The 22,172-nt window shown below is 33.7% G+C and overlaps 4 protein-coding genes across 5 annotated transcripts; all 4 read right to left on the reverse strand.

Moving 5' to 3' along the window:
- Positions 1–626: 626 nt before the first annotated feature.
- Positions 627–7,242, reverse strand: LOC122572078 (dnaJ homolog subfamily C member 3). The gene is made up of 6 exons (XM_043736660.1): positions 3,694–7,242; positions 3,509–3,619; positions 3,131–3,330; positions 2,716–3,041; positions 2,300–2,643; positions 627–2,038 (listed from the first exon to the last, which is right to left on the reverse strand). Exons 1-6 carry the CDS (start codon positions 3,740–3,742, stop codon positions 1,620–1,622), a joined length of 1,449 nt encoding a protein of 482 aa, XP_043592595.1. The 5' UTR covers positions 3,743–7,242; the 3' UTR covers positions 627–1,619.
- Positions 7,243–7,396: 154 nt separating this feature from the next.
- LOC122571488 (putative ATP-dependent RNA helicase Pl10) lies at positions 7,397–15,420 on the reverse strand. The gene is made up of 8 exons (XM_043735299.1): positions 14,850–15,420; positions 12,942–13,023; positions 11,991–12,544; positions 11,419–11,885; positions 11,038–11,342; positions 10,655–10,954; positions 10,237–10,500; positions 7,397–10,172 (listed from the first exon to the last, which is right to left on the reverse strand). Exons 1-8 carry the CDS (start codon positions 14,892–14,894, stop codon positions 10,078–10,080), a joined length of 2,112 nt encoding a protein of 703 aa, XP_043591234.1. The 5' UTR covers positions 14,895–15,420; the 3' UTR covers positions 7,397–10,077.
- Positions 15,421–15,566: 146 nt separating this feature from the next.
- Positions 15,567–17,380, reverse strand: LOC122571489 (60S ribosomal protein L8). 2 transcript variants are annotated; one of them, XM_043735300.1, is made up of 5 exons: positions 17,282–17,380; positions 16,851–16,998; positions 16,445–16,586; positions 16,012–16,325; positions 15,567–15,800 (listed from the first exon to the last, which is right to left on the reverse strand). In XM_043735300.1, the coding sequence occupies exons 2-5, from the start codon at positions 16,986–16,988 to the stop codon at positions 15,621–15,623; spliced, it is 774 nt and encodes a 257-aa protein (XP_043591235.1). In that variant the 5' UTR covers positions 16,989–16,998; positions 17,282–17,380; the 3' UTR covers positions 15,567–15,620. The 2 variants fall into 2 exon arrangements, with proteins under 2 accessions (XP_043591235.1, XP_043591236.1); XM_043735301.1 differs by lacking the exon at positions 17,282–17,380 and having other exon boundaries at positions 16,012–16,327; positions 16,446–16,586; positions 16,851–16,995.
- Positions 17,381–18,422: 1,042 nt separating this feature from the next.
- On the reverse strand, positions 18,423–22,087 carry LOC122572084 (proline-, glutamic acid- and leucine-rich protein 1-like). Its single transcript, XM_043736672.1, has 8 exons — positions 21,890–22,087; positions 21,372–21,770; positions 20,947–21,293; positions 20,689–20,868; positions 20,353–20,617; positions 20,058–20,258; positions 19,685–19,977; positions 18,423–19,582 (listed from the first exon to the last, which is right to left on the reverse strand). Exons 1-8 carry the CDS (start codon positions 22,001–22,003, stop codon positions 19,006–19,008), a joined length of 2,376 nt encoding a protein of 791 aa, XP_043592607.1. The 5' UTR covers positions 22,004–22,087; the 3' UTR covers positions 18,423–19,005.
- Positions 22,088–22,172: the final 85 nt, after the last annotated feature.

Here is a 22,172-nt window from a genome sequence, read left to right on the forward strand (position 1 = left end):
AAATAATAAAGTCAACGAGTATTATTATTATTGTAACTCATATAATCATCGTGAGAAGTGTTTAAAAATTAATTCATTCTTCATTTATATTATTATTGTCCTTGTTGCATTAATAGTTAGTAGTCAAATTTATGATATTCTCAACTGCCAATGAGAAATACAAAATAACATTGCAGAAGAAATGGGGAAATAGTTGACTCGCTTTAACGATTTTCTACATTCGAATCATCATAATGAGAAAGAAAATTGCAAATGACAGTAATAATAAATAATAATTACAGTGATTACAAAACTAATCTCGTAAAAGCGAAATAAATTTCTTTAATTCACTTTTTCTTTTCTTTTTTTTTTTTTTTTTTTTTTTTTTAAATGAACTATATAATCATGACATAAACTAATTGTAATCATCCGATATTGTCTATAATCGATTGTCTATAATAATATATAAGTTAAAACCAACCATTCAATGGTAGGATTAGTTAAATCTAGAACAAATATTGGCCATTCAAAGAGAAATTTAGATGGAAATAGATCGATACACGTTAAAATATTCTTAGAATGCGGCAGGTATTTAAGAGCGTAATATACGACGTACGTCGCGTATTTTATAAAGTATAATATATGTATATAAATTAATCAAATATATTTAAACAAATAATAGAGATACAGTATTTACATAAAGTTCTCTCACACTCATGCGAATACAACACGCACACAGCATTGCCCTACATGTGTTTATTAACATCGAATACAATCACTCCATAACATAATTCCGCTATCCATCCTCAAGTGTACCTGTACTCGATCGTTACATTACCAAAAATGGCTTCAATAGTATTTGCTCCATCTATTCGTCGCATGATTTCAAGCTAAACTCAATAATCCACAGCCCACCGCTGTAACATTTAGGTAGCAGCAACATTATCGCCGCCATATATCCTATAGTTTTATTAAAATGCGAGTTCGATCACGACTTTCGTTTCGAATGGTACGAAATCTATATATAGTCTATATATAGTATCGACGGTACCGAATATTCACATCGCCGAAAACTGATTATACGTTCAGTCTGCATCAAGTATATCGTTTATTAGTTATTCAGTAAGTCAATTCACTCAAAGTTATTACAATCCATATTATATAAATTATTATTATTATTATTATAACTAACATATTAAATTATATGCATACGTTATTTACATTATGTATATATTGAATTTCAATAACAAGTTATTGACTGAAAACTGACAATGAGAGGATATTTTGTAGTTCGTGTGATTCGGACAACAACATAATATTTAATCACGTGTCATCACGATTCATCATTTGTTTATCATGTTTATCATTTATTATTATTATTATTATTATTATTATTATTATTATTATTATTATTATTATTGGTCACTTTTACTTGACTTACTGATTGATTAATAATTTTCCGTATACAGTCTTCTGATTCAATGCAGATACAAGACATATTGACTACCGACGAGGTAGATTAGCAAAATTAAATTTCAGCTGGCAAATGTCATATTGCGTACATAGCGATTTAATATTTTCATACTATGAAAAATTAGGAATTTTATTTGACCTAATACCGTGAAAATGAACAAAGATTACTAATTAAAATGGAACTTAAATTGGAAGGGAGAGCCATGGAAGTGATGGAATTCTTGGAAGGGATTGAAACCTTGTTGATGTTTCCCTGATTCAGGATCTAATGGATCTTCTCCTTGATCAAATTTCGCTCTTTTTTCATCGTCAGTCAACACTTCTTTGGCAGCTGCAATGTCAATAAATCGTTTCTCTGCTCGTTTCTTCTCCTCCCCTTCTTGAAAATTATCGGGGTGCCATTTTTGCGCAGCTTTCCTATATGCTTTGATAATATCACGTTTAGATGCTGTTCTTGACACACCCAAAATTTTGTAATAATCTCGTGATTCAGAAAGTTTTTGTCGTTGTTGCGCTTTATGAAGACCTTGCTTCGCCCTTTGTAGACTCATATCAATTTCCAAAGCTTCTTTAAAATCTCTGATCGCTTTTGGAAAAATAATTTTTACGATATTAACTTGTATTAACAACACAAGAGATTCATGTACCATACAACGTGCACGTACAGCTGTATAATTTTCACGCGATTATCTCTTAAACAAATCGTCGTGCGAGAATACTCAAGTGAATTAACAAGTCTGGAGTAGAGAGAGTAGTTCAATGTTCAAATTGAAGAGCGAAAGGTACAGTTTGCAAGATAATCGCGTATCAAAGTTATAATGGGACACTTTGTATAAATAACACTTACCGTCGTCAAACATCTCAGCAGCGAGATAGGCTTCCGCTCTGTCGCAATATACTGCAGCTTCTTTTCTTATTTTTAACGCTTCGTGACAATATTTTATTGCTTGACTTGCTTCTGAATTACCAGTATAACATTTACAAAGATGCTGATGAGCAATGAAACGCACATTAGCTACTTGTGGTTCAAGTTTAAGTACAGATTGAGCAGAATCTATACAACTAGCGTGATCTCTTTCATTCTCATACTCATTCGAATCTGTTAATAGTTTTGCCACTTTCTTAACTTTCTTATAAAATGAAAAACACTTTGAATGCTCCGGATCAAGTTTCAAACATTCTCGAATTTCCCTGCACGTACATAATTTTAATTATATGAATTAAGATACGACATACATAACTTTACGTTCTATTCCTACTTACTTTAAAGATTCTTCGACTTGTCCAAGACGATAATGCAAGGTGGATAATTTTAAAAATCCTTGCGTATTATCAGATTGTAACTTGGTTGTAGAACGTATATCAGAAATAGCACTAACATAATCTTCGAGTGCTTCGTAGCATTCAGCTCTACGTTCCCTAAGTTCGGCTGACCATGGACATACTTCGATAACTCTGGAAATTTGTTGCGCGGCTGCTGCATAATCACCATTCGTCATTAATCTGTCTATAACTAACAGATCTTCTTGGACAGGTGCTATTTTATATAAGGCGTTATAGGCATCTGAATTCTGCGGTTCAACTGCTAACTATAACGAATGAAACAGATATATTAGAACAGAATGGAAGCGCTGCATATTAATTGTAAGTTTGTGTTCTTAGATAAAAGTGCGCTTACAACATCTCGAAAATCGGCCTCGGCTTTTTCAAATTGGGCTTGTTTAAGCAATACATTGCCACGCTGTAATCTGGCGGAAGTAAAATCTGGCTTCAATTCCAAGACTCTATCAAGATCAAGGAGAGCAAATTTGGCTTTACCTAATGCTAGATAAACTGTGCCCCTTTTATAATATGTTAGATAGTTATTTGAATCTCCCTCTATAAAAGCAGTATATATCAAGATTTTAAGAAAATTTGATATATATATATATATATATATATATTTTTTTTTTCTTCTTTTTTTTTCATTTTTTGTACATTTTATTTTTTATAAAAATATCGCAAAAGTTATTTACAAGAAAATGTATTAAAATAGACGCTTGCAAACAAGACTTACCAACAGCTGCATGATAATGTGACAGCGCATCCTGTAACTGTCCTTTTGCTAAAAATTCTCTACCTAATTCCAAATGCCTGTCAATTTCTAATTGAGAAACACTCCCAACCACTGGAATACAAGGTTATTAGGTATTACACTGTAAAATACTTATATCAAAGGTGTCGTAGGTTAGGATTATTTACCATCTAAAGACAGATCCAATAAGACCAATAATAAACCACAATGATACATGACTGAATAAAAAACTGAGCCACGATAATATGAATATTCTAATACATAAGAAAACAAACTTGCTGGCTTTAGAAGCCTCTACCTAACCACCCGATAACGCAAAACTGTTCAGCCACGCCGCCATTGCGATCGTGGTCTTATACGATTGGTCCAAGTTACTCCCAACAGAATTGGCGTTTCGTCATCAGCGGTTACGATCCCTTGTACTCCAGTTCCAGATAATACACCTACCATATAAAGATACCCAACTAGGATTATCTGTTTCCTAAACTATAAATTTATCGCTAACAGTAGTTTATCCTTTACCTAGACCTTATAATTAAATTTAATGCTCTAACCTTTTGACCCGATTAAAATCAAGAAATTCGCGTGTGAGAATTCATTTAAAATTTATTTGCTTCTCTAAAACATATTCTCCCCTTCTCTTCTAGATATATAAAATAATGAAGGTACATGCATGAAAATTATCTGTGTGTGGTCGATATGTATATTTTTAATAGTGATTTAGGATATTTTATATAAATCAATATTTTTCTATACCCATGAAAACTAAACATTTTATAATAGTCTTCATCGCCGATACGAATGTGAGAACACACAGGTAATTATCTTACTGAAATTGCATGAATTAAAAATTGTACGGTATAAAAGATTATGCAATTTTTTTATGTTAAAATATAAAAAGGAACTACTTACGCATATTCGCAAAAAAAAAAAAGAAAAAAAAAAAATAGTAAAACTGTAATGCAAAATATCTTGGCAACAACGGCTTGTTTGAAAAACGATGAAACATTTGAATTTTCATGCGAACAGCAGGGTAAAAAGGCATATCATACACGTATATAATGTATAAAGAGAGACTCTACACTGCATAATCTTTCCTTTCTTTATTATACGATTCATTTAATAGAATTCTCCTGTCACTTTGCATAATACTATAAATAAACGAATGAATCACTGAATGAACGACGTTTAAATAATATATGTGATCCATCGTCTCTTATGAGGTATTTGTAACAATATTGACACTCTACAATCATTCTTCACGGAACACACATGTTGCTTTACCCAAGCGCAAGAAGCACATGCTATCCACAATGCGACCGTAACTTATTACTAATGAACGTCAAGTGTATATATATATATTACGTATATATGCATATGTATATGTATATATCATACACTTTATAAGGTTAAGTTGACTTCGCTTTTAAATTTCAGACACTTTATTTTTATTACTTAATTCAATAGCCGTACGACGTACAGTTGTTTGCAGATTTTTTTCCTACTTCTCGTATTTTTCTCGGTTCACCTAATGTAGCGTGTAAATGTGCAATTATTAATTAAGAGACCGACAAAATGGTACATTCATCGTTCCGTTTCTTAACTCTTTCACACGTTTGCCATTTGCCCGCCATCTCAGTGAAGTAGATATATAGCAGTATCATTAGAGTTACAAGTGAATGATACAACGAGCGTCATTCGCCGTAGAAAAATGAAACACAGCCATTGAGACTCGTATTGAAAGCGCAATATTATTGTGCTTTCTGTAGTTTGTTCTTTTCCTTCTTTGCTCTTTTATTTTCTTTTTTCTTTTTTTTTTCTTTTCTTCTTTTCTTTTTTCGTCCCTCTATACACGTCTTGTCTGCGTTCTCGATTCAACGACAAGCGACGCTTCTCGATTAAATAACATTCATAAAAGTTAGAAGACATTTTTTTTTTTTGCCATCCCACCTAGTTTTTTGCCCACGAAAATTTGCCACCTACGCGTGTGCTCTTCGTTTTCTATCTCTCTCCCCTCTCTAGTTCTCTCGTTTACTTTCCTTCTTCCCTCTGCCTCACAATCGTCTCACGCGCATACGATAACTCAATGCTCCTTTTTCTTTTTCCTTCGAGTATCAGTATTTTATCCTTTCGTTTTACCTTAAACAGAAAATTGCTCCAGGCGGACACCACACGATTAGCGTATATAAATCTTTTTGTTTTTCACCAAGAGCAAATTGAACAAGATTCGAGTTTTCAAACACGCGTAACGTAAAAAATTACGAAAGAAAGAAAACTATGATCTACCGCACGCAACAATTTTATTCGGTAGCGATTTACGTTTACCGATTATATTTTCTTCTTTCGTTGACATTGTTGCGTGTTGTACAGAGTAACATATGGCTTACAATGTTTCTCTCTTTCTCTCTTTCTCTCTCTCTCCCTCTCTCTCTCTCTCTCTCTCTCACTCTCCCGCTCTCGCTCGTATGTGTGCTTTGTAATTGCGCATTCTTTTCGTAATAATGATTGCAGTCACAGTCAAACGCCACTTTTTTTTTTTTTTTTCTTTTTACATAATATGTAATGATCCACTATTCGTAGCCCCTCACATTTCTTCGCACTACACTTTAATTGATCTTTGTCTAATCATTCCACTCTGCGTAGATCCATAAATGTTTTCTAAGGCTGCTCGTCCGATATACTTTAGAGGACCAAACAATATTTAAAGGTATTTTGTACCGTACAAATGTGACTGTCCTTTCGAGAGATTTAACATAAAAAATAAATACTTAACACACGTTAATAAATAGTCTCGTTTATTATACCACTTTCCTATTTCCTCTAAAGATGCTAATACGTCCTAAATCATAATACCGCACTTGAATTTATACATTTACCAGTTACGAAACGGTGGACATCATCTTTTCTTTCTTTCTTTTAAATATGAAACATACGACAATAGCTACACATCGTTTAGATTCGATCGCGTTGCTCGAACACCTGTTGGTTCACAATATACAAAAGGAAAGAGGAAAAAAAAAAAAAAAGATAATAACACACATGGAATTAATGACATTGTGATTGCTCGGCGGTCAACATCACTCTGTTATGTATAAAAATAGCGTTATAACTAGGAGAGAAACAAGTATGAAAATACTTTCGTGTATAGTTGTTACTTGCATAATCTCTGTCCACCACATTATTCGTAAATGAACATATTACTTCCAACTGCACAAGACTAATAACTTACACCGACACGTCATATGTATTCGTTGCCTGAGTGAACAGTTGGACAGTAGAATCCAGAATTTCTCCGATTTCATGTACACAGCTGTGGAAATTTTAACGTGGTATCTACAACGAAACACTGTCAGAGACGGCTGCGGGTTTTATCTCGATTACGAATCTCGCGAAGAAAGGAGAGGGGAAAAAAGATATATACATATAAATATGCGAAAGGAAATATTCGGGATAATAGTGTCCAAAAGTCACCTATATTTTTTTCTTCTTTTTTTTTTTTTTTTTGCTTCTTTTCACCTATCGCAGTAAAATAACGCAACGCAATACAGCAAAGCCGTTATGCAAAGTTTGCGCATATAGTACCACCTACGAAATCGACGTAAACATTTTTATCGAAAGGAGATGAAATAGTAACAATAGTAGTAGTAGTAGTAGTAGTAGTAGTAGTAGTAGTAGTAGTAGTAGTAGTAGTAGTAGTAGTAGTAGTAGTAGTAGTAGTAGTAGTAGTAGTAGTAGTAGTAGTAGTAGTAATAGTAGTAGTAGTAGTAGTAGTAGTAGTAGTAGTAGTAATAATAGTAGTAGTAGTAGTAGTAGTAGTAGTAGTAGTAGTAGTAGTAGTAGTAGTAGTAGCAGTAATAATAATAATGGTAATAATAATAATAATAATAATAGTAATAATAATAATAATAATAATAATAATAATAATAATAATAATACGAACAATAGCGATAGTGGTACTAGTGATAATAGTAATAGTAATATTACGGCATGATCTACTATCTCTTAAATAGACTAAGGTCTAACTGAACAATTGTGCCGTAAAATTGTACACTATATTAACAGAAAAGTGACCGATCACTTTTCGTTGTGAATTCTTCTTGTAATGTTCTTGGCAGGGCCTCCGAGTTGATAAACGGACTCGACGATAAATCAATCATATTAGAATTTGAAACCACACGCATCAATCATGGTCGGAAGCCAACAATATTATTCGTATAACACTATTTGAAAGTTCTAGTTGAAATAATTATTCCCGGTCAAAGAGGCATTCACACCTTGGTCCACTGTCACACGGCATACGATTCACGCACGCGATTGCACTATAAATCTATTAATATAACAGGTATAAGTATGACATGTCTAAAAATCCTGTCAGTTGTCACACAAATTGAATTTGTACTTTTTCTCACATAGATTAGGTAAGAATCCGACATGTTTGCACAAAAGATATCGACATTCTATAAAGCCCTACCAACATCATCAATCAGTAATGACGCGTTCCGCCGTTATTATCTATTATTAATGCGCGTTTATTTTAAGTAGAAACAATGCCCCAAAAACGTGTTTTTAGGACTGTAAGAGGCTAGCGTTCAGCCCTCCCCGATCGGACAACAGCCACGTTGTTCTTGATGTTCTATTCACTTTTAACGACTTAATATTTCCATCCTCTGCTCAAACAACTGAGCTCATGCTTTCCGGACATTCAATGCCGATTAATTAATACATTTAATATTTGTATTTCGTTAAATTGTTCATTTATCAATTCGCATGGAAATTGAATGTCACAAGATCGTTCGGTATCACAGTCGTTTTTCAATTATTTTAATGTTTTATGTATTTACGAATATTACTTAGTATGTATATATATATATGTATATATATATATAGCGTACTGATAAATACGGTTATAAAATATGAGTGCGCCTTTATGCATCCTTATTTTCAGAGGGCCTGCTTTTTGTATATTTTTCTTCTTTTTTTACCCCCTTTTGTCTTGTAAGGTTGAGCCAGCAAACAACGTAATGCATTTTTGCTCTTTGTTCTTATCTCTTTTGAAGTTCCCTTCTGTAACTGCAACCGTATATTTTTTTACCCGTTTTTTCTTTTTTGTCTTCTTTTTATCTTTATTTCTTTTTTTTTTCTCTTTTTTTTCTCTGTGTGTGTGCGTGCGTGCGTGCGCGCGCGCGCGCGCGTGTGTGTGTGTGTGTGTGTAAGCTTTCTCGTTCTAGAGCACTCGCATTCAGTATTGCGATCTATGATTTTGACCACCGTACCAATTTTACAGGACAACGTCTTTGTTACGTTTAGAAATTCTGATCAGAGTACGTTAAAATTCAGGTACAAATATACCTGACGTTTGCTGAAAATGTTCAGCCTACTCTAAACACAATGACCCAACTTTTAAATAAAATAACTCTTTGGATTGAAAGAGTTACAGAAGCAAGAAGTTTACAGCATCAGACTTTTTAAACTTACTTATATATTAACAGGACGTGACAGAAATATAAACGAGATTTCTAAAAGTACCTTAAGACGTAGCCTGTGTGTCCTTTTCATAACATCGAAGCTCTCGACTACTGAACACTTAACGCGATATAGCCGATTAAACCATGATATCGCCGGCGCAACGTCGTCTGTGTCTGGGGACGGCAAAACAACAAAGTACCATTCGTCGCTGGACTATAGTAAATTTAAAACAGGAATCGTGACGAAACCTATGGCGATGGCGATATGGCGTATCGTAGGCGCCTAGTCAAATATAGATGCGTTAAAAACGAAGTAAGGAGGAAAATGGCGCCACTGGTATTAAATTAAATTACACAAGGTACTGGCCATTCAGGCGAGAATAATAAAGCACTTGTGCATTTAAAGCTCTATGATTATACGAATCTAGACGCCACACGATTCTCGAAGATACGCCCACCACGTCCTTCAAAAATTTTAATAATGAAGCCACAATGAGCCCCATAGTCTCGACAGGAGTTCTAAAAAATTTCACTAAGTTTCTTCACCTACTACGCTTCACATCGTTATACCGTAGCTAGGCATTAACGACTGCTCGATTTGATTCATTAATCAATATACTATTTGTGTGTTGTTCAACACGCACGGCAACGAAACTTTGGATGGATCCCCTACATTTCTCTCCAATGGCTGATGACAAATCCTGATAACTCTTTCCCTTCAAAATGAATTCATCATCTCTGTATCTATCGTACGATGAATCCCTTTCACAGTTCTTAATGCTGAAGATTGCATTATGGATTTGTCAATCGTGTCTCGTCGCACGCGAATAAAAGTATTTATGGAATTGAATAAACACAATTATTTTTTTTCCTTTTAGTTTGAAAATTGTAGTGCACAGGCAGTCAGCGAATGTGATTTTTTTTATACGTGATACTGTCTTTTCTTGTGTATACGTATACGCGCGCAAATACGTGCGTGTTGTACCCGATGTGTATGTCGTACGTGTCTTTCTTACATATATTTGAATTTACGTGTACAGATAGTAATAATGGTAAAAGTGAAAATAGAAATGGCGATAATGATATTTACTTGTCCCACCAATCAGAATCATTACCGCTGACATTGTTAGCAGAACTATTATACGGGCTGTTATAGTTACCTCCGTAATTGCCATAACTTCCTATAAGAGAAAGAACGATTTATACGAAATTTTCATTAAATTACAATAACGAACATTTACGAACCTCCATAACTGCCAGGCCTATTGGAGGAACCATTATTACGGGCAGATCCGGAACTTGGTGTTTGACGATAATCTCTAGCACCAAACCCGCCGCTAAATCGGCCTTTAGTACTCCCAGGCCGTCGAGATCCACCTCCAGAGTATCTTGCTTCAGAGAACATATCGTCTAACCAAGGAGGTAGTTCCTGATTAGCTTCAATTAGAAGAGATACCAAATCGCGCACCAAGTTAATATTCTTGCTGTTGAAGAACGACGTTGCTAAACCTGTCACGCATTAAATTAAATTAAATTAAATTTGTACTATCATTAAACATCGGTAGTAAAGGGTAGTAAAACAACAACAACAACAACAACAACAACAGAGGGTAGTAAATGTGTGTGTAATAATAAATATATCATAAAGTAAAAAAAGGCGAACCTAAATTTCCCATACGACCAGTACGGCCAATTCGATGAACGTATTCTTCAACGTCTCCCGGCAAATCGAAGTTGATTACGTGCTTCACGTGTGGAATATCAAGCCCACGGGCAGCAACAGCGGTAGCAACAAGTATTGGCGCTTTACCAGCTCGGAAGCGACGCAAAGCTTCTTCTCGTTCACGTTGTGTCCGATCACCATGAATGCTAGTCACCGGATATCCCATTTGATGTAAATATTCCTCCAACATATCCGCACCTTTCTTTGTTTCCACAAATATTAGACTCAATGACTCAGCAGCTAAAATAAAAAGATAATTGTTAATGTTGTTACATGTAAAGTATACACGTATTGCACAATGTCCCGCTATTTCGATTACGTACAAGAATCTGAGAAGTTGCCAGCTTCAAGAAGGTCAAGCAAATAAGAACGCTTATCATGTTCTTCCACCCATACGATTTTCTGAGTAATATTTTCAGATGTAGAACCAACACGGCCTACAGCTAAAAAGATATAGTTACTGAGGAAGTCTCTTGCTAACATTTGAATTTCTTTCGGAAACGTAGCTGAAAACATAAGTGTCTGCCTTTCCCCGGTAGGAGGCATTGTGTCCTCCTGGACTATACGTCTTATTTGTGGCTCGAAACCCATATCCAACATACGATCTGCTTCGTCCAATACTAAATATCTGAAAAGAAAAATTAAGCATTATACACTATAAATTAGGCGTTCGAGATTAATAATAACAGAAGTTTTATACATACCGGCAATTATGCAACCCAATTTTACCTCGCCCTAACATATCTACAAGGCGACCAGGTGTTGCAACAAGAAGATGACAACCACGATCTAATTCTCGCATTTGATCTACAATGTTCGAACCACCATAAACAACAGCAGGACGCATGCGTGATCTATATGCGAATTTCCTCGCCTCATCATATATTTGCGTAGCAAGCTCTCTTGTAGGTGCTAGTACTAGACCAAGAGGGAAATGTTTACGCTTTCCAGAAGTGTTGGCTGGAGGTGCACGTGGCCCGCTTTCATAAATCTGATTTAATATTGGCACTAAAAAGGCCGCTGTTTTACCAGACCCCGTTTGGGCACAGGCCATAACATCACGGCGCCCGATAATAATCGGTATCGCATATTTCTGTACTGGCGTGGGTTTATCATAACCAGCCAAAGTAATGCTATTCTTTATTATCTCCGTCAGCTTAACTTCGTCAAACTATAAGAAGAAGTAAGATCATAAGACTCGTAAAAGTTGATACCACTCATTTCTAGTTACAAACTATATGTGCGTAATTCAATTATATGCAATTTTAATACTTACAGATGTGATGTGTGGAGGTATGTTATCCCCAGTAGCCTCAACCGGGATATCCTCATATTTACTAAAGTTAATGCCAGTATTGCCACTACCAAATAACTCCACCTCCAATCGCTCATCTCTGGAAGTGGGAATTGTCCAGTCGATTTCAGAGTTTGTTCTACCTCCCTCTCTATCGTCCTTCCATCTACCGCCGCCCATTCTGTGATCGTTTCTGCTCTCTTGCCAGCGATCATTTCTAGGTTGTTCCTGCCAACGATCATTTCCAGAATTAATTTGGCGATCCCGCTCTCGCTCTCGGTCACGGTCAGAATTGGCGTATCTATAATCTCTTCCATTTTCTTGATTGACACTACGTCTGTTGCGCCCACCAAAATTCCCGAAATTTCCAAAGTCGACGTCACGGGAGCGTGTATCTCTGTAGGCTGAACCACCTCTTCCCCTATCACGATCTCTATCCCTTTCCCTTTCACGATCGCGATCTCTTCCTCTATCTCTATCGGAATATGGTCTTGAGTTGGAAGAAAAATGGTGATCACCGCCAGAAGGCGCGTTACCTGTGGGCAAATTAATATTACAGTCCTTATCTTGTTTCTATTATTATTATTGTTATTGTTATTTATTTTTTTTTTCTTTATATAGATGAAATCGTTTAAATAACAAAACTTTTTATAAAACAGCACTATACCGAGAAGCTCTACTACTGACTCGTATATCTTTTCAGTAGCAACACTCTTTAGATACTTGGCCAATATTTGATATCATATTTGGGTGTTTGCAATAATTTTCTACTCTACATACATACTCTACATAAATAAACTAATAGAAGTAATGGGTGTATAACATAGTAGAAAAATCAACAGGATCATTTCAAAATATGATATTATGTATATATGCACATGCAAATTAAAAATAAAGCATAGATATAACGTAATAAGAATTTAGAAGACTCACTTCCAGATTTATTTCGCAAATGCGGTGCTACGTAGCGACCCCCACTTGGTTGGCGGGAGCCCTGCAAGTCCAGACCAGCTAACTAAAATATAAAGTACAAATATTTTTAAAATCCCCTTTATTCATAATATACAACAGCAATGAACGAACTCTGGACTTTTTGAAAATATAACACGTAAGTACTTTACTATGAAATTATTTAAATGAGATTGTTTAAATTATGTCATATATGTACACAAACGCATGATTTGTTAAACCGAAATATATCAAGGAATACAAAACATATAGCTGGAGCAAATTAAACAGAAAATCGAATTTGATCAGTCATTTTAATTAATTTAAAATAAGTAAAGTGTAATTAAATGTAATTTAATTGAAAAAGCAAATATAAACTATAAATATATATGTTATTTAATGAACATAAAATTACATATAGAGATAAGCGGTTGTTTAAAAATTGGCACTAACTATCCTTTAACAGCATGTATGTACATCGTTGTTTACAATTCCTTTAATCATACCTATTTACTTTCTATTCCTTTATCACTTTATGAAAGGTTTGGTTATCATCTAGCATTTCACTGACAATTTACATCACGGTTTTTAGTAGCCAAGAGAGTGATATGAGAAATAAGTAAAATTAACATACAGAATATATATATATATATATATATATATATTATATACCATTATAATTATATCATATATAATATATAATAAGGCAAACTAGTCTTTGATCTAATGTACAAAGTTGATAAAAGGTATTTCACTGAGGTCAACAAATATTATTCGTCACATGTTGCGCAATAAAGACTATAATGACAACATGTAAAATAATCCCTACCTTCATAAAATAAATGTATAGCGAAAAGAAATTTTATAATAATGTAGCACTTTTCAACAAAGTTAATTTACTTACGAAAATAGTATACGGATGAAAGTAAATATGAGATAAATAATGAAATTTATTGTTTGATTGACACATCAACAACAGATTTAGGTTGTATATTACTTTCTATTTTTAATAACAACCGGAAACAATTATTAAATATCTCGTCAATTTCCGGATCTCAATCCATGTACGCATTTATACAAGGAATCAAGGACAAAATTGAACAGCAACCAATTGATGAAAAGAAAAACAGACCTACCTATCGAAACAAAAGAACCATGGAAATGATATATCTTAAGTTTAAATACTAGGAAACAAACAGAATATATACCTATTTGATATTTATACGCTGTCATAAATGTTACTATATATGTACATATGATAATATATAGAAATTATTTTATAGGGTATATGCCGAAATTTGTCACTAAAATGTATGTATCTTCCTGCTCTTGTTAATAGAATACCAAACATATTGCGTGTTTTTATTAGATAACGAATTATTTACTGTTAAATAACCAATTATTAGTTTAAAACTCATATCACATCTATGACAAATTTAAGCAGTGTGGACGTTGTTCTCTATTCCTTAAGCAAATGGAGCTTTCACATCCGGTGTACCTTCAGTTTTATACGGAATTGTATATTATATGTAATTCATCTAATCATAAGAATTTGAACATGATAAAAGAGCAATGTTAGAATGCGTCACGGCACGAGGTTTGCTGTTCCCGGAATTGGTTGCCGCCATTACAAAGCTGTACGTCACAAACCAACCCGACGATGATCCAAGTCTACAAACTTTTTAATGCAGGAAAGATGTAAGAATGATCGAGTCGCAGAAATGTAGGTTATAAGATAATACTTACGGACAGTCATGCACGATTGTGTGAAGAAAATTTTTGGGACGGTATAAGACAACAAAAGATTCGAGTAGAAAGGGTAAAGAAAGAAATGGTAGATTGGAACAAGGCTTGGCCTGTCAAAAATATAACAAAGCCGCTAATTTTCTTTACCTGCTGCTCTAGACCTGATCCATTCTGGTTGGCTGCATTACTCATATTACTCCGCCTCGGTGCGTATTTTTCGTGGCTCTGCCGCAGAAGCTCTTTAGCTATTTCTCACCTAGGTAATCACTAAGCAAAAAATTTCAATTGTTCGTTCCTTTTTTCTTTCCTTTCGTTTCTTGATGAGCTAAAAACGAAACTTGTCGACTAAGTCAAGTATTTAGTATTACAGTTTCTGCCTGTCGATAATTCGATACAAAGGAAATTCGAATACTGGCTACGACGAAAGGCCTCTGGCCACACTTGACGTCGACGCAACAAAAATGGCCGAGCGCCGAAATATCGCTAGCAAAATGGCTGACGACTAATATCCGCCGGATATCGACGCAACTAAAAGAGCATACTTTGCTGGACAATTTTCTGTTTGTTTACCATTCCTACTACTCTAGCGTATTAAAGTTTGGAACAATATTTACGGCTTATACATGATGTTAGAATGGAATCCGTGAACACATTGTATTACTTTTCTAATTTATTATCGGTTGGTACCCATGTTCGACATATTGACTACATCCAAATTTCAGGCCAAATTGTTACGCTAAATTCAGATCCCACTATTGAATATACAAGAAAAATAAAACTATAAGATTACTATTCAATACTTTTGTAAAATAAATCTTTCAATAACACGAATCGGACGGCAACGTGAATAATATTATGACAAAATGATCTTTTTAAACATTTTATTGCATAAGTCTCAGGGTTTAATCAATCTTTAATCTAATCGTCTTTCTTAGTATCGGTCTTTCCACCACGAATTCTTCCTGTACGACGAGCAGCGATAAGACCGATCTTACGACCGGCGCTAGTTCCACGTTTAACTGTGGATGCTTTACCAATATGTTGATGGTTACCACCACCATGAGGATGCTCAACTGGGTTCATAGCAACACCACGAACCTGTAAATAAGGAAAAATATTATAGATCCTGTACCGTGATGCTGCACCATATTACAGAGATTAAAAGTGTAGGCTTGCTCAGTTCAAAGATTTTCCACAACAAATTGTTCAGGTTTCAAATGTCTAAAAACCATCATCGACAAACATTTTTTCTAATAAAACCTAAAAATCTGCACGTATTGCGTTTAGTAATGTAAAAGATAAACTGTACCTTAGGCCAGCAATTTCTCTTCGCCTTGTATTTATGATACGCTCGACCAGCTTTAAGAATTGGTTTATCAATACGTCCACCACCAGCAACAATACCAACCATTGCTCTATTGTTGGATGGTATAACCTTTTTAGCGCCAGATGGTAATTTCACCCTGGTTTTCTTTGTGTCGGGATTATGAGCTATGACTGTAGCATAATTTCCTGAAGCCCTTGCCAATCGACCTCTGTCGCCAGTTTTTTCCTCCAAATTACAGATAATGGTACCTTCAGGCATTTGACCAACAGGCATCACATTTCCAATTTGGAGGTTTGCTGCAACATAAAATATCCTATATTACTGATTTGTACCAATACTTTTTCCATATTTCTTCCTCTTATAAATAATTTAATGCATTCTAAATAATATATCCCGGTTAGAGTTCTTCGTTCACCTTTTTTCCCACAATACAAAAATTGTCCAGTATACATTCCCTCGGGAGCAATAAATAATTCTTTACGGGTTTTGAACTTGTACGGATCTCTGAAATGAACAACAGCCAATGGCGCTCCACGACCAGGGTCATGAATGATATCCTGCAAATGCAATCACTTTTAACAGAAGATCGTAATAAATTTTTATAGTACAATTCTATAAAAGCGCGTAATAGTGTCAGAAAGAGCCTCTAGTAGCTATTCATCAGATGTCTATTCAGAAGTAGACAAACTAGAATTCATCATGAATGTGTACGTAACTTCTAAAAACTGAAAATACAGTAAGAATCTACAGTAAAGAAGGAAAATGAAAAAAGGAAAACAAAGTTAACTAAAAATATTATAAAATAAAAAAATTGAACGAACCTTCACAACACCTTTGATGTAACCATGTCTCTCGGAGAAATCCAAGGAGCGAAGTTTTGGTGCTCCCTTTCTCCTTTTTGTATGGGATCTGAAAACAGATCCAGCTCCTTTACGCTGAGCGCGAATCACTCGACCCATGGTTCAAATCCTATACACAAAATTACGTACAACGTTAAATTATTTTGCTCTTACAATGCTAGAAACAGTGAAAAACGTGACACTATCTGTTATTCTCGTAACGCAACAACATAACCTCTAAACGATACAATCAACATTTAACGTGATTTTCTTCCTAACTAAAACTAAAATATTTACAGAAACGTCTACAAAATTAATAAATCTGTTTTAATAACAATCGTTTTATAGCAGATGCATTTTATTTTCACAAATTTAAGAGGATTTTAAACGTAACATAATCACAAGTCACATACCGACCGAACCGATATCGAACAGAGAAAGACACAACCGGAAATCACGTCACGTGTAAAGTTTAAATTGGTTGCACAGCCTGCCCCGCCGAAATGTTTGATCTTAAAAATTGAAATGTATCTTTGACGAAACGATACTTGGTATAGATTGTATTATAAAAATAACAATTTAATAAATTGTTAATTTTATGGTATTAAGCATTTATATATATTTTCTGCTGCTGCTGCTGCGTGCGTGCGTGCGTGCGTGTGTGCGTGTGTGCGCGCGCGCGTGCGGTGTGTGTGTAGAAACTCTCACTTGTGTTAGTTATCAATACCAAGAATACTTAGAGAAACGGATGTTCCGACTATTATAACGCAAGCATGCAAAATGTGTAAACGCGTTTGCATAATATTCTCAAGTTTAGTTTTAATTTGTGTGTGCGCTTTAATTTTATCAAAATGATTTGAATGAAAAAAGTAATTGTACGCTCATTCACTGCTTTCCTTTGCTTTTTGCAGTTCGTGTTTTAGGCAATGAAATATTTTCTTTATCAACAAAATTTTACGAAATATGATTTTTGGTAAAACTTAAATTATTCCAACTAATTTAATTTAAAACCTGACACATATTAATGATATATATCACAACACGTGGACATCAATTTATCAACTCATAAATCCTGTAATAAGGATTGCAGGACTTAACTTAATAAACATGATAGTGTTATCGCTAAAAGTTTATTTAAATTACACTCTTTTAACTAAACGAAATATGCTCATTAAATAAGGAAGTAGAAAAGATCATTATTCCGTTTAGGGACTGATTCCTCTGCGCTTGGAAGGTGAAATTAATGCCACGAAACAGGAACCACCGTGTTTCCAACTTAATATTAATTAACGACGAGAGAATTACAAGATGCGAAGATTGTAATGTAAGATTTTTTAACATACTCACAGTTATGTTCCCAAATTTTAACGATGGATATCCGGCATTAATATTTCCGTACATAGAGGGGGGGGGGGGGAGAGGAGGCGATTTTAGATGAGGTCCTGCTTGTCAGTATAAGATAAAGGACATAATTGAAAGAAAAATAATACAAATTGTATCGATTCAATATAGATTGGGTTCATTTGATAATCAAACTACAAATCGGTACCTACATTAATGTAATTATTATAATATTTATTTTCATTGTATAATAGTAAGACAGAAAAAATACTTTTCATACATTATGTTACAGATTTATGTTAGGATTTTTAAGTTCCTGGGCGAAGGAAATACCGGGTAAAATAATGACATATTCGATATTATGCTGGTGGTTAAATAAGTGGAAGATTATATAGAATATTTTGATGAACATCAGAAACAGAATTATAGCATTTGGTCATGGTACAGGAGCTGGTGCTGCCTTTACGTTCGCATTATCGAAATTATCGAGAAGTAAATAATTGTATATACAATTACAAAATTCTTATAATGATGCTCTATGATTAAAAAATCTCTGTAAGGAATTTTAATGAACGAAACAAAAATCTCAAAAATCAATGATTTGATAGAAAGTACAAAATATGAGAAATTAAAAACTATATTTTTCGAAAGAAATTTCAGCAGCCAAATATATAATCCACAAGTACAATTCTATATAAAAGATGAAAATATTATAGCTATATATGTACGTAATGCACGGAAAGCATAAAACAACAATATATTTATCGCGAATTTAAAATGTTCAAAATGAATGTGATTAACTGTCATTCTTCGGTACATCCTGGAACAATTGCAGTATTTCTTCTTCCTCTTTTTCTTGTGCAAAATGCTCTTTATTTACTTCAGACATTCTAGAAATATTTTCCGAGCTACGCTTAATATCTCCTGTTGTATTCGTATTTTCAATACAAATACCGTCAGTTTCTTTAATAACGTTCAACGATGACATTGATTTCGGTATTTCTGTATCACTAGTCAAGACTATCATTGAAGCAGTTTCATTTACCGATTCGTCAGAAATTTGTGCAGCTTGTTCACTTTCTACAATATCTTTATTCTGCATTGTGACTGTTATTTGTTCTTTCATCGTGTTATCTTGTTCTTTTACAATATCTTTGTTCGTTCGTGTAATATGCAGTTTATCTTCAGTAGTATTTTCTGTCCCAGGTTCAACAATTTCATTATGATGTGAATTTGTAGCCTTTAATTTTTTATTTGGTGATGGTTCTACACCTTCGTCTGCAATAGTTTCAATAAAAGGTGAAAGTACGTTTTCCATTGTGCTATGTCCTTGTACAATTTGTTCATCAGTAACAAATTCCTTTTGTATTGTCCTGAAAAATGTATATAATTTCGATTTGAAATCTAAATTATAGAAAACTATTCGCCATTGACATTAATATCCTTAAGCAAATATATGAACTCTTAAAACTTACTCTACTTGAGTTAGTTGAATAGGCGGAGCATGAGGATGCATGATTTTCTCAAGCTCAGCCAATGCCACTTTGGCTTCTTGAATAATATGTAAATTATTATCATTCAAGGCCATTTCAAATATCTCTAGGGAGTATTGCGTAGGTAAAGGTGTTAAGGAATGTGGATTCATTTGCAGAGCCCTCAAAACTCTAAATAGTAACAAACGACAGTGAGTATGTTCTTTATAAAATTTTTGTTCAGTTGTACTCAAATAACAGTCATACAGCAAAGGTATTACAACATTTTGTACAGTCTAAAAAAAAAAAAATAAAGGAAACAATTATTACATCCAGCATCAAGCTTTATAACAAAATATGAAAATGAAAGGCTTACCTTGAAAAATGTTTGTTTTAAAAGAGTTCCACTATTGAAAAATATATTTTGCAATATATCTAGAGCCACTTTACATACATCCGTATCTAGATAATGCTCTTTATTAGAAGCAATTCCATTACTCAAATGTATACCCTTCTCATATTGACTATCTCGGAGACGCTTCAATGCTCTTTTTGATAAATTTTGTGTTTTTTGAATCTGTGACACCAATTTATCCGTTAAACAAGTCAATTAAGCTTGTATTATATTGAAATACAATTAAATTTTTGTTAAATGCTATTTATAAACTTACAGTCAATAAAACACGATCTTTTTCTGGTACAATATCTTTTAATATAGAGGAAAGATATTCATCCGCAACTGTCTCTATACCAGATAATGTATTAGTATTCATTAACCAAGAGTTCAGACATTTATAAACAGATATCCTTACGTTTCTAAATGGTTTGTTTCTACTAATCGTTATTTGGTTTTCCAAAGCATTCTCTGTCCATTGCAATGTTTGAAGAAGCAGTTCCAATATCGTCGATCCATACGATACTAACTGTTCTTTAAATCTACATATTTTAAACTCGTATAAATTTCATTTTAACAATAGTTTGCTATTTCGAAATTATAATATTCTTACCCATTTATTAGTGAATCCAAAACATTGAATAAAGCAATATGTAGTTTTGGTAAAATAAGATATAAAATCTGTTCTTTAACAGAATTTTGATTTTTTATGTTTGACGGCTGTATCGCCAATCCTCTACATAAAACCTTCAAGATCTCGTGTGGTAAGACTGAATTTTTTTCATCGACTCCACTATAAAGTTTAGACTATTTAAACAATCTCCTTTTAATATATTACATACAAACCGACATTTGTATATTATTCTCTTACCGCAACATAAATGATAAATAAGAACACAAGTTCGAAAATCGTTGTTTCTGTGTAAAATAGAATTGAATGATATTCTCTTCAGATACACTAGGTAATTCTAATTTATCCCATACGTTCACATTTTCTAATTCTGTCAAGTTTGAAAATAATTCATCCATTATTACATGTAAGCTATTGCAAATAAGTGCTTGGTTATACACCCATCCAGTATAATTTGGTTTCGAAGGTGGAGGTTTAAACGAACGCTCTGTTGCTTTTGCCAGAAGGGCATAGCATTTTGCACTGGCACAAACCAGATTTTCTTGCGTAGAATCAACATGTAGTAGTATAATTTTTTTTATAGTCACCTGAGATATTAAAATATTTCACACTAAATAAATATGTCTATACATTAATTTTCTGTGATAGTAAAGAGGATCGACTACCTGAAAACGTTCACAAACTTCTGGATATCGATGTAATAATACTGCAATCAAATAATATACTGGACCACATTTCTTTTCTGTACTCAAGTTACTAATTACATTGATAAGCTGCTTTACATTTTGCATAGATACTTGTTTCTGTATCTCAGGAATATCTTTCGATCTGATAATCAGATGTCCAAGAACTTTACAAGAAATGGATAACTCTTGCGGCGTACTATGGATACTATCTAATACTTGGGTAGCTTTTGACATCCATAGTATGCAATATTTTAAAAAAATATCTTTCGAGCATTGTGGTAAGATCGTGTCCAAAATTAATAAACCTTTACATCGAGATTGTGATTGATTTAAATAGGTATTTACAGTCGATACAATGACATTCTGTACTCTTTCAACCTAAAAACACAGACGTGCATTGTATATTATATATAAAAGGGTGGTGTATTTGCGTTAAAATTACGATCAAAATGTATTATTTTTCAAGTGTAAGGTTATATTCGAAAATATAATTTTACCTCCTCTACATCAAATGGTATATCTCCGTTAAAACATATCAAGTGTTGCAAGAATTCTTCATACTCTTTTGACTCATGATCAAAAGAATTAATTAATTCAATTATTGTTGCCATTTAATTTCTATAACGATCCACGTGTTTCCTGGCAAACTCACAAGTGAGGTTAACTATAAGGGAATCTAGCTATGAAGTATGTGTATTTTCTATGTACAATACAACAGTCGAATGAGTACACAATAACTACATTTAACTATAAGTACATTTTTCATTTCTAATATAATTC

Source organism: Bombus pyrosoma, linkage group LG10 (genome assembly GCF_014825855.1).
Source record: "Bombus pyrosoma isolate SC7728 linkage group LG10, ASM1482585v1, whole genome shotgun sequence".
NCBI lineage: Eukaryota > Metazoa > Arthropoda > Insecta > Hymenoptera > Apidae > Bombus > Bombus pyrosoma.

What these genes read in the sequence shown, in the direction of transcription:
- LOC122571488 (XM_043735299.1), bottom strand. Translation starts at nt 14,894, where the DNA reads ATGAGTAATGCAGCCAACCAGAATGGATCAGGTCTAGAGCAGCAG. An exon ending in TACCTCCACACATCACATCT is followed by an intron (nt 11,886 to 11,990) that starts GTAAGTATTAAA and finishes TTCTTCTTATAG; the next exon opens with TTTGACGAAGTTAAGCTGAC. An exon ending in TGGTCGTATGGGAAATTTAG is followed by an intron (nt 10,501 to 10,654) that starts GTTCGCCTTTTT and finishes AATGCGTGACAG; the next exon opens with GTTTAGCAACGTCGTTCTTC.
- LOC122572078 (XM_043736660.1), bottom strand. Translation starts at nt 3,742, where the DNA reads ATGTATCATTGTGGTTTATTATTGGTCTTATTGGATCTGTCTTTAGAT. An exon ending in ATTGGATCTGTCTTTAGATG is followed by an intron (nt 3,620 to 3,693) that starts GTAAATAATCCT and finishes CTTGTATTCCAG; the next exon opens with TGGTTGGGAGTGTTTCTCAA. An exon ending in CAAGTCGAAGAATCTTTAAA is followed by an intron (nt 2,644 to 2,715) that starts GTAAGTAGGAAT and finishes ATGTACGTGCAG; the next exon opens with GGAAATTCGAGAATGTTTGA.
- LOC122572084 (XM_043736672.1), bottom strand. Translation starts at nt 22,003, where the DNA reads ATGGCAACAATAATTGAATTAATTAATTCTTTTGATCATGAGTCAAAA. An exon ending in TATTTATCATTTATGTTGCG is followed by an intron (nt 20,869 to 20,946) that starts GTAAGAGAATAA and finishes TAAACTTTATAG; the next exon opens with TGGAGTCGATGAAAAAAATT. An exon ending in AAGATCGTGTTTTATTGACT is followed by an intron (nt 20,259 to 20,352) that starts GTAAGTTTATAA and finishes TTGGTGTCACAG; the next exon opens with ATTCAAAAAACACAAAATTT.
- LOC122571489 (XM_043735300.1), bottom strand. Translation starts at nt 16,988, where the DNA reads ATGGGTCGAGTGATTCGCGCTCAGCGTAAAGGAGCTGGATCTGTTTTC. An exon ending in TTTGTATTGTGGGAAAAAAG is followed by an intron (nt 16,326 to 16,444) that starts GTGAACGAAGAA and finishes TTTATGTTGCAG; the next exon opens with CAAACCTCCAAATTGGAAAT. An exon ending in AGAGAAATTGCTGGCCTAAG is followed by an intron (nt 15,801 to 16,011) that starts GTACAGTTTATC and finishes CCTTATTTACAG; the next exon opens with GTTCGTGGTGTTGCTATGAA.